At 54.0% G+C, this 10,278-nt stretch overlaps 1 protein-coding gene across 2 annotated transcripts; it reads right to left on the reverse strand.

Annotated features, from left to right (window-relative positions):
* Nucleotides 1-706: 706 nt before the first annotated feature.
* On the reverse strand, nucleotides 707-6,527 carry Nrbp2 (nuclear receptor binding protein 2). Of its 2 annotated transcripts, XM_026782573.1 has the most exons (19): nucleotides 6,183-6,527; nucleotides 5,641-5,763; nucleotides 5,472-5,573; nucleotides 5,287-5,376; nucleotides 5,080-5,120; nucleotides 4,886-4,980; nucleotides 4,740-4,763; nucleotides 4,587-4,670; nucleotides 4,449-4,504; nucleotides 4,273-4,368; nucleotides 3,970-4,005; nucleotides 3,745-3,877; nucleotides 3,529-3,631; nucleotides 3,389-3,439; nucleotides 3,175-3,310; nucleotides 2,471-2,524; nucleotides 2,326-2,389; nucleotides 2,188-2,243; nucleotides 707-2,101 (listed from the first exon to the last, which is right to left on the reverse strand). In XM_026782573.1, the coding sequence occupies exons 1-19, from the start codon at nucleotides 6,309-6,311 to the stop codon at nucleotides 2,033-2,035; spliced, it is 1,542 nt and encodes a 513-aa protein (XP_026638374.1). In that variant the 5' UTR covers nucleotides 6,312-6,527; the 3' UTR covers nucleotides 707-2,032. The 2 variants fall into 2 exon arrangements, with proteins under 2 accessions (XP_026638374.1, XP_005354144.1); XM_005354087.2 differs by lacking the exon at nucleotides 3,970-4,005 and having other exon boundaries at nucleotides 6,183-6,526.
* Between the last annotated feature and the right edge of the window lie 3,751 nt (nucleotides 6,528-10,278).

Here is a 10,278-nt window from a genome sequence, read left to right on the forward strand (position 1 = left end):
GCCAAATGAATGCTTTTTTAAAAAAACAAAGCAAAAAGAAAATTATTAACTTCAGAGAAAACAAAAAGTTGTGCAAGAAAGAAACTATAGCTTGGGACACCTTGTTCCTTGCTGAGACCGGCACTAATCAGACTGATACTCAGACAGCTCTGATGCCCATCAAACTCATAGGATGCTGGCTCAGAGGGTGGGCAGGTGACTAGCCTGACAAGTTGCCATGTGGGAACACCTAACATATAAAAAGCAATAAACAGGACCCAAAGCATGCTAGTGGCATAGCATGGTGGCACACACTTTTAATCCCAGCACTGGGGAGTCTGAGACAGGTAGATCTCTGAGTTTGAGGCAGGCTTGGTCTATGGAGTGAGCTCCAGGCTGAGGCCAAGAGACTGAAATTTGTGGAAAATCAGAGCAGAAGATTGTACTTGCTTTTTACTATTGACCCTGTGTCCCCAACAATTCAACTTCTAAAACAATATGCAGTAAGGCACGGTGGCTCACACCTATAAACACAGCACAGGCCAGGTCTGGATACTGAGTTCCAGGCAAGCCAGGCAATCGCAGCAAAACTGTATCTTATCTCTAGAGATAGAGATAAGCTGAACAGAGACAAGATAAAGAAAAGCACAGCCGCCTTTGAGTTCAATTTAATCACGTGTACAGTCTGTTATGGATTTTCCAAATAAACTATGTCAGACCATGCATAATCAGTGTTCATTCAGTTTATTAGCTGTCCCATGACAAATTTGCTTTATTTTAGGTTTTGGTTTTGGTTAAGATGGTATGGTAGGCAACACAGCAACACCCCCACCCTGCGTGTGCCCACGTCCATTCTCTTAAGCACCAAACCCCAGGATGATTAGTCTCCTTAGCAAAAGGTACTCTGTAGGTGTGATTCAGCTACAGGCCCTGAGGGGGTATCATCCTAGATTATCTAGGTGGGTCCAACCTACTCACAAAAGGCCCAACCTTTCAGGCAGTGGAAAACCAGACAGCTAGTCCATGACACACATTCAACCTGACGCTGCTGGTCTTGAAGGTGGAAGGAGAATTAAGAAAAGTTGGTGGCTTCTAGAAGCTGAGAAGGGTTCTTAGTTGGCAGCTGTAAAAAAGTAGGAATTTCTGCCTTACCACGGCAAGGAAGTGAATTCTACCAGTAGCTTGAAGGAGCAGGAGATGAGCCCTATCCCCACTCTATATCCCTCTTCCAGAAAGGAGTTCAGTCACAGATGACTGGGTTTTAATCTAGTGGGAGCCTGTATCAAACTTCTGATGTACAGAACTGTATTAGTGTTGTCTCAAGCCACTGGGTTTGTGACAAACGTGACAGCAGCAATGTGGAACTATTAATAACACAGTAGTGTCTTTCCTGGTTTCATATATGAAGAACTGTTTAAGAAGGAACTTGAGCGTATTGGATTTATACATACATTTAAAAAGCATTTAAGACTTTAAATTTGAAGTTGGAAGACAGGCAGTTCAAGAATGAAGAACAGAAAGATCCTGCTGATCCTGCTGGAGGACTCTGGGGAGGACACAGGTCCTGGTCTCAAGTGTGTGGAAGATCAGTGAGAGGGGGCTCAGGACAGGTATGCATGGGATTGGGATTGCTCTGGGTGGGACCAGGGATCCAACTCCAAGCTCTATAGCCTCTGAGTCTCCAGCCAAGTCTGGTCTGCCTGATGCCCATTATTGCATTTGACACCTGAAGGGGCTCTATTACTTTTGAGTTCAGGCTCCTTCCCTAGGTTTCTATGTCACCTGAATGTATGGCTGTTGTCCAATACCAGATGGGGAAGTTCCCCTAAATGACCTGTATCCTCCACTCCCATTCAGGCTTGGGACTCCATCACCACCCCAGGACCCACACTGCTGCAGAAAGCTGGGGGGGGGGGTGTCTTCACTAGCAGGGCCTGTGTTCATTGGCTCCAGGAAACACAGGCAGAAGGCAGCTCTGAGCAGTATGGCGCTCTTTGCCAAGTGGACAACCCTGAGCCCTGGTATCCCTGCTGGGCTGCCAGGACTGGGAAGGTCAAGCCTGTGTCCCACGGTACTTGAGAAAGGTGGTCTCCAGGAAGGCTGCTAGCTTTGTCCGGTCGTCCTGCAGTGGATGGGTAGGGGACATGGGAGTCGTGGGCAGCTCGTGCCACCCTGCACCTTTCCAAACCTGCAGTGCACCCCGCCTACCTCGTGCAGGAAGCCGTAATGCACTAGTTCAGCAGCAAGGTCCTGGGCACTGTCAGCTGAAGAGAGGACAAGTGAGTGGTGGCACCAGCCAGCGCCTGCCCGAGCCCCAGGCCGCCACCTGGTCCCCTTTCAGCCTACTTGGGAGCAGGTCATAGGTCAGCTGCCGATGCAGGCGGTCCTCCAGCACCAAAAGCAGAGTGAGCTGTGGATGCCATGGCATGGTCAGCACACCAGCACTGATTCCTCCCCAGCCCCCGTAGCCCTGCCCAGCACCCTTGCTCACGTGCCACCGAGCTTTGTCCTCGCTTCTCTCCAGGTTGCACTGCATCTGGACCACCTGAGGGCAGGGAAGTTACATTAGCCACTCAGGACCGCTTAGCAAAGGAGCCCAGAAAGATCAGCAGAGATTCAAAAACGCTAAGCATCTCCAAGGGACGCCCAGAAAGCTCATCTCATTGCACCAGCACCGAGGTGTCAGCGAAGGCTTGGGTTTGAGTACTGAGTGGTGAACAAAATGCCTTGAAAAGGGTGGGGAGGGGAATTGCTGTGTCCCAGGATGTGACTGCACAGAAAAGCAAGATGCCAGCAGGCCAGGAGGCTGGAGCTCACACCGCCTTCTAGTCACTCTCTGGGCAGCCAGGATCCAGGACACTTTGACTATTGGCATTTGAACTTAGGGTGCACTGTGGAAGGAAGGAAGGTGATGGCTCTGGGTCCCGCTGAGGAATGGACATGGCCAAAGCCTCCGGAATGGGGTGTGCAACAGGACAGGGAAAGGGCTGCAAAAGCAAGAAGCCTTGGGGAAATGGGTGTCTCAGCTTGATTACAGTGTCCATAAAGCGGTCAGCTTGGGTTTGGTCTCTGGCAGTCTGGAGGAGAACTGGGATGGGGAGACAGAGCCCCCCACCCCACCCATAGAAAGGCACCCGTTATCTGGCTGTGGACAGTTCTGAAAGACAGCACAGTTTAACAGAAGTCAGGACTCACCTTTCTGGTCTCTGAGTCAAAGGGTTCTGGGGTTGGGGTTTTGACCTTCTGGGCCTCCTCCGGGGGTGGAGCTAACACACGGGGAAGTCCCAGGGGCCGGGCAGCCGCAAAATTCATCAGTGGGTAGATCCCATTCCTGGAGATATACCAGGGGGTATATAGCTGGGGGCTCAGGCCTGACAGTGATTTTCCTCAGTCTCATGCCAGCTCTCACCTGACATCCTCTAGGAATTTGTCCAGCTCCAAGAAGGAGACCTCTGAGTACCTAGAATGGAGTAGGTAGTACATGAGTGGTGTCAGGCTAAAGGCTAGCCAGGCAGCTAGTAGGGAAAGCCTTATGTGGTCACTGCTCACCGCCACTGCATTGGGGGTCCATGGGGCTGGGGCATCTCAGCCAGGACGGCGTGCAGGTCCATTGCCTTGGTCTTTTCCTCTACCACATTTTCCGGCATGAGGTCTGCGAATCACAAAAAATGCTCAGGGAGATGGACCCAAGGCAAGGGTCCTGCAAAGACCCTGCCACGTTCTGACCCCAGGCTCCTGGTCCACCCTAGCCCTTCTGCCCCTCACACTGATGCTGGATGAAGCAGTGGGCTGCCAGCAGCTTCAGCGAATGCACCTCGAAGAGCACTCGGTGGAAAAGGAGGTTGTGGGCAGAGGGCCGGCGGGCAGGGTCCCGGGCCAGGCAGGAGAGGATGAATTCCTAGGTGGTGGAGAGGAGAGGCGGGAGGTAGGTAGAAGATCCTTGCTCTAGAGGAGGTCCCTGAAGACCCTAGACCCCACGGGTCCAATCACCACATCCTCCCTCCTCAGTGGTGCTGCAAAGCCTTCCTGTATGGATGCAGAGAAGAGGAAGGCTTCCCATTAGCAGCTCAGGATCTGATGCTATAAACTTGGGCCCCGAATACCCATGCTCTACTTCCAGTCACCCTTGTGAAATCTGAGTCCCATGAGCTTTTCTTCCAGGTAGGCCTTAGTGCAGCAGCTGGTATACTCCCAAACGCACTGATTAGGCTAGACTTCTAGCTGTCCAGAGCACTTCAAGGGCAAGCTGAGGCACCTGCAGCCCATCCCAGAAGAGCAAGGTAAGCTCCTCACCCGCATGTTGGGGTCACTCAGTGAGTGCCTGGCTCGAGCAATAGCCTCCTCGGTGACCCTGGTATCCCCATTGGCTTGGATCTCCAGTACAGCCATCTGGGTAGAGGGACAGATCAAACATGGTGAGATGGGTTGGAGCCCAGAGGAGAAGAGGCTATGTAGAGAGGGGCCAGTACCTCCAGTGCACACATCCCAAAGGAGAAGATGTCCACTGCAGTCCCATCATTGACCTCTGAAATGGGAAGAACAAGGCAGGGTTGGTCAGTCTGATGAGCCAGCAAGTCAGGTGCCCTAGAGACCCATAAGGAACTCACCGCCATACTCTGGTGGGAAAAAGTGCAGGTTTCGAAGTTCCTCCCGCTCAGCGCGGATGGGGCTCCGGAGATCATCAGGAAGTGCTAAGGAAGAGCGCGGGGCTGAGCAGATCAGTTTCTCCAAGGTCCCCACACCCCAGAGGCCCCACGCACCATTGGAGAAGATGCGGTACCACACTGCAATGGCCAACACGGAGAGAAAGAGCAGGCGTCAGAAGGCTGGCACACTGGGCAATCTCTGCCCTGGGTTCCCGCAGGTTCCCCAACCCTGCCCCTGTCCAGCCCAGCCTCGCCAGCACCAGAGCCGATCTTGATGAGGCCATTGTGCTGAATGAAGATGGTGTCGCTGGTCAGATTCCCGTGGATGATGGGGGGACTGCAGGCGTGCAAAAAACTGGAAGCATAGAGGAAGGGAGGCAGGAAGAACCGGGTCAGAGGGCACCGGAAAGGTGCAGAGCAGGGGGCAAGCGCGTGGGCAAGTCCGGGTTCTCACCTGAGTGCCGACAGGATCTGCGTACACCAACGCTTCCAGGCCTGGCAGCGGACGCACGACTCCGTCGGGTGGGCACCGAAAGGCTGCTGAGCCTGCGGAGCCCGCCCGCTACCCCGCTCCTGTCCCGAGGTCACTCTGAACCCCCCACACCACTACTGTCCCTAAGGTTTTTTGGACTCCCTTCAGTCCCTAGCCCACTCCCCATACCCGGGCGTTCATGGCCTTGTGATTCTTCTTGGTCTTTTTGAGGAACTGCTTGAGGCTGCCAGACGACACGTATTCTGTGATGAAGATGACCTGCGGGCAGGCGGGCTCCGCCGTTGCGGGTGGGTCCCCATGCTGCCCCACCCAGCCTGTGGCTTCACTCCGCCCTACACCCGCCCCTAGCTCACCCTCGCGCGGGCCTCAGAGGCGTCCAGCCAATACTTGTGCAGCTTGACGATGTTGGGGTGGTCCACCAGCGCCAGCTGCTCAAACATGGTCTGGATCTTCTCCTAGGGAAGGAGGATGGTTGTGGGGGCAATCACGATATGGAGCAAAGGGGGTATGAACAGGCCTCACCTCATGGGCCGAAAAGGCCTTCCTATCCCCGAAGTGGAGTTCGTTCCACACCACTTCTACCCCCTCTTCGGTGTCCATGGCCAGAAAGGTGCTCTGAATCCCCGGCATGTTTCCTTGGTTCACCTAGGTGGGAAGAATGTGTGTCCCAATACGAATAGAGTCAGGGTGTGGACGTGGTCCCTGCCACCTTCCCCCAACCATGAATGTGCTGCCAGCCCTGCCCAGCTCAGAGGGAGAGCTGGGGGTGGGTGAGGCTGGGGATCTACCCTCTAGGAGGATAGGGGTGGTGTCCAGGGGTGGACCAGGATGTGAAGGTTGAGGACGATCCCCGGAGGGGTAGCAGGGGATCCAAGAGGCACGTGGAGGTAGTCCCAGGATGACAGTGGTGTTCAAGGAATGGGGGTTTCTCACCAGGGCGTGGGGCCAAAGGGTTCCGAGGGCCTCCAGAGGCCAGGGTGTCAGGGGAGACCGTCAGGCTGCCCGGACCCCAAGCCTCCAGCCTTAGGCTTCGGGACGGCGGCGTCACCCGCACCCGTGCCCACCTGCTCCCGCCGCTTCTGCCAGCGGCCACAAGGGCTCTCCTCCAGGATGTCGCTCTCGTCCTCGCTCTCGTCCTCCCGCTCCCGCTCGCGCTCCCGGCCTCGCCTTGGCGCCGGCTCCGGGGCCGCCATGGCTCGGCGGGCCCAGGCCGCCGCCCTCCGCGCAAGCCGTCGCCCCGCTCCCTCCCGCCCTGGCCCAGCGCCCGGCAGCCCAACCTGGAGCCCAGCGGAGCAGCCGCCGCTAGCCCTCGTCGGCTCCGGGAATTGGGAGGTGCGGGCTCGCAGCGGACCCGAGGGAGGAGCGGCCCCGCCCCTCCGGAGCCGCCTCTGCGGGCCGGTGCTGGAGTGTAGCTCGACCAAGGGCGGCAGAGCCCCGCCCCGGACACGCCCCATCCACCCAGACCACTCCTGCTCCTCCAAAAGCTCCGCCCCGAAGAGACGCGCCCCTCAAAGGCACCGCCTATTCCTGCGGAGGCCTCTCCTAGGCTACCCCAGGCAGCTGTGCTCTCCCTGCGCAGCGCGCCTTGGCTGGCCTCCTCCGGAACCACTCTGGCCAACTGTTGGAGCCAATTCTGGCACTGCATCCCGATCCTGCTCCTATCACACATGTCCGAACTCGGCCCGACGTAGAGAGCCTGAATAGGGCAGCAGGGGTCAAGGGCATCTGGGGGCAGGCACTTAAGTGGCAGGAGGCCATATGGTTTCAGAAACGGGGCCAGCTCTCCCCTCCGGTAGCCAGGGAAACACAAGGAGAGCACCACTAAAGGTGGCGGATGAGCACACCAGCACACTGGAAAACTGACAGGATGCACTTCAAATCCTGACCACCTGTCTGCCCCTCCTGGCCCAGAATTCCAGCCTTCTCTGTCAGTGAATAAACCCACTTTGCATAATGGCAAGTTCCTCTTCTCTCCCCAGATGTGACCCTCTCCTTTACACTATGGGCTCCCTTGAAGCAGTGGAACCACGAAGAGGGAGCATTTCTCACTTGCCACATCTAGCAGAATTCCCTAGAAACCTTTATCCACCCTCTCTGCCCTCACCCTCACAAGCCCCTCCCACCCACCTTCACCGCCCCTTGCCATAGGGAGACCATAGCCTGCCCGCCCTCCAATTTGAACCCCAGCTGGATCCTGACCAGCTCTACTCCCTCTGCTCCTGACTTCTATCATCGCCTGCTCAGAATGCTGCAGCTTGCCTTGGTGGCCTACCCAACCTAACCTGAGCAGGGCTGTCCACAGAAACCAGAGTAGGGCCAGTGCTTGGAAGACAATTCCCAACACAGAAACCAGAGTAGGGCCAGTGCTTGGAAGACAATTCCCAAGTCCCTAGATCCCCCTACTTATATCTTATTAACCAGTGCCATAGCTACCCCGGAGGTCTGAACTAAGAAAGAAAATGATGAGGAGCCCTGTACCACAGTGTTAGCAGAGTCTCTTGAGGGTTCAGAGACTGCAGACAGGATCCAATGAAAAACCCACGACATTGAAGGTTTGTCAGTTAAGAGTACTTCTGCTCCTACAGAGGACCCAAGTTCAATTCCTACCACCTACAAGACCGTTCACAGCTACCTGTTACTCCAGGGGATCTGATGCCCTCTTCTGGTTTCCATGGTACCAAGCACACACAGTGATACACGTACATGTATGCAGTCACTCACTATTACATACATATAAAATAAATCTTAACATGCCACAGCACCAAGACTAGTGGCGTTCATACATTATTGCTAGCAGAAATGCATGTTGTCTAAGAACCATTGGGGAGAGGGCATCTGAATTCCCTCACAGGCTTTACCTAGGCTCCTTCCCACATGACTTCTGCCAATGTGTTTTTGGTTTTTTGTTTGTTTGTTTGTTTGTTTGGTTGGTTGGGTTTGTTTTGTTTTTTGGTTGGTTTGGTTTTTCGAGACAGGGTCTCTCTGTGTAACAGCTCTGATTGTCGTAAAACTCACTCTGTAGACCAGTCTTGCCTTGAATTCACAGAGATCTGCCTACCTCTGCCTTCGGGATTAAAAGTGTTCCCCACCATGCTCAGTTTCACCACTGGTTTTCATATGCAGCCTGTGTGGTGACCAAACCCGCCCTGGGCTCGGACTGTTTGCAGGACTTGGCAGGCTCATCTCTGAGGGCTCTTTGCTCTGACTGTGTCTTATGCATCCTCTGAGTCCGCCATCTTCCAGTCTTGACTCTGGGGTCACATCTCAGACAAGACTTTCCTGGGTTCCATTCTTGCACACCCGCTTTCCTCCCTAGCCTCACAACTTTTTCCATGACCTTTGACACTTGACCTGTATGTGTTCGCCTGCTTCATCTGTCCATGCTGGAACGTGGTAGAGTCTCTGCTCTTGGCGCCAAGGACAGTGTTCAGCACACACTAGGCCCTCATGGATGCTACAATGTGAGGATGAATGAAGGGTTAGGTGGGTGGTTCCAAGAGCCCCTCGAAGTGGCAACATTTGAGCTGCGCCTCAGTGCACATTCTTTCCCCTTTATGCCCTCTAACCGGTCCCAGATCAAACAGATGTGTGCAACCCAACCCAGTGCCTGGGAAGTGACATTATTTGAGACAACTCTCATTGGATTTAGGGAGGGCTCTGGAATCCAACATTGGGCAAGGAGCCGAAACCGAGGTATGTCCTTGGTCACCTTCCTCAACCACTGTCCCAGATCCAGTTTGCCTTCCAGTCCCTGCCTCCACTCCTGTCCTTCTTCACATTCTGCCAAGTCCTTGCTATTTATCAGATGTCCTCTGGGTTTATCCCTTTGCTGTGGAACAATCTTTGTACATTATGAATATGTATTACTCTCATTGGCTAAGAAAGAGTTCACTGGCCGATAGGTGAACAGGAGAAGGTTAGGCAGGAAAACCAGACTAAGAGGATGTTGGGATGAAGACCGGCACAGTCAGAGGAGCCATCAGCCAGATGGAGAGCAAGCCGGACACACAAAATGGGATAGAGGTAGCCAGGCGGTGGTGGCGCACGCCTTTAATCCCAGCACTCGGGAGGCAGAGGCAGGCGGATCTCTGTGAGTTCGAGACCAGCCTGGTCTACAAGAGCTAGTTCCAGGACAGGCTCCAAAACCACAGAGAAACCCTGTCTCAAAAAACCAAAAAAAAAAAAAAAAATGGGATAGAGGTAAAAGCCATTAGCCTGGGGGCGGCACATAGATTAATAGAAATGGGTTGAGTTCTAAGAACCAATTAGTAACAAGCCTGAGCTATTGCCTGAGCATTTGTGTTTTTTATTAAGTCTCCGAGTCACTTATTGGGAAACAGCTGCCGGTTATTTGGGAGTAGGCAGTCGGGACAGAGAAACTCTGCTTACACCCGTTCTCAGAAATCCTCTACCCCTTGACATCTTGCCCAGTGCCTTAGAGCCTATTGCTTTTTTTTCCTGCCTCTTGTGTATTTACCATGACTCCTTGGGTCCCTTTAGGGTCTCTCTGAGCCTCTCCCGACTGTAGGGTAGGCAGGTTATCTAGTTTCAGAATTCCTGGCTGCTCCTTTCCCCCTGCAAGGTGGCTCTCAGGGCTTGGACAGGTCTTCCCAGAGGTCAAGCAATCCAGGTAGACAGAGAGGAGGCCTGGAGGCCCCTTGCCTTACCCTGCCTCCTGGCTTTGTTCTCTTAGGCAATATCCTCCAGAAGAGCAAACTGGATTTGGAAACTTGCCTCTAAGACCAGGGGAAAAGCGGTGGCGAGAGACTGTCCCCTTTGGGATGGGTGGTGAGACTGTGGCTTCCATTCTTGCCCCCAAGGAAGCCGACATTGATCTGCTGAGCGCCTCTGGGGAGCTCCATGTGGCAGGAAACTTCCTGATAATGGTCAGTGAGGACAAACCACTTTCCCTGCGACTTCTCAAGTTTGGAAAAGGTTCCTAGTGAGTATTTGAAAGCAACCGGTTCAGAAAAAAAAAAGATCAGCTGTCTTAAGGGATTTCAGGAGAATAAGCATCTACTGAATCATTACTTACTACTAAGAAATAGAGGCAGCAGTGTTAAACTGAAGCCGTGGATGCTATGGCCAAGTGCGTCTCAAGGCCCTCAGTGATGGAACCCCACCATACCCGTCAACTTGCCTTCAAGAATGACTTGGACG

This window comes from Microtus ochrogaster, chromosome 15, assembly GCF_000317375.1.
Source record: "Microtus ochrogaster isolate Prairie Vole_2 chromosome 15, MicOch1.0, whole genome shotgun sequence".
Taxonomy (NCBI): Eukaryota; Metazoa; Chordata; class Mammalia; order Rodentia; family Cricetidae; genus Microtus; species Microtus ochrogaster.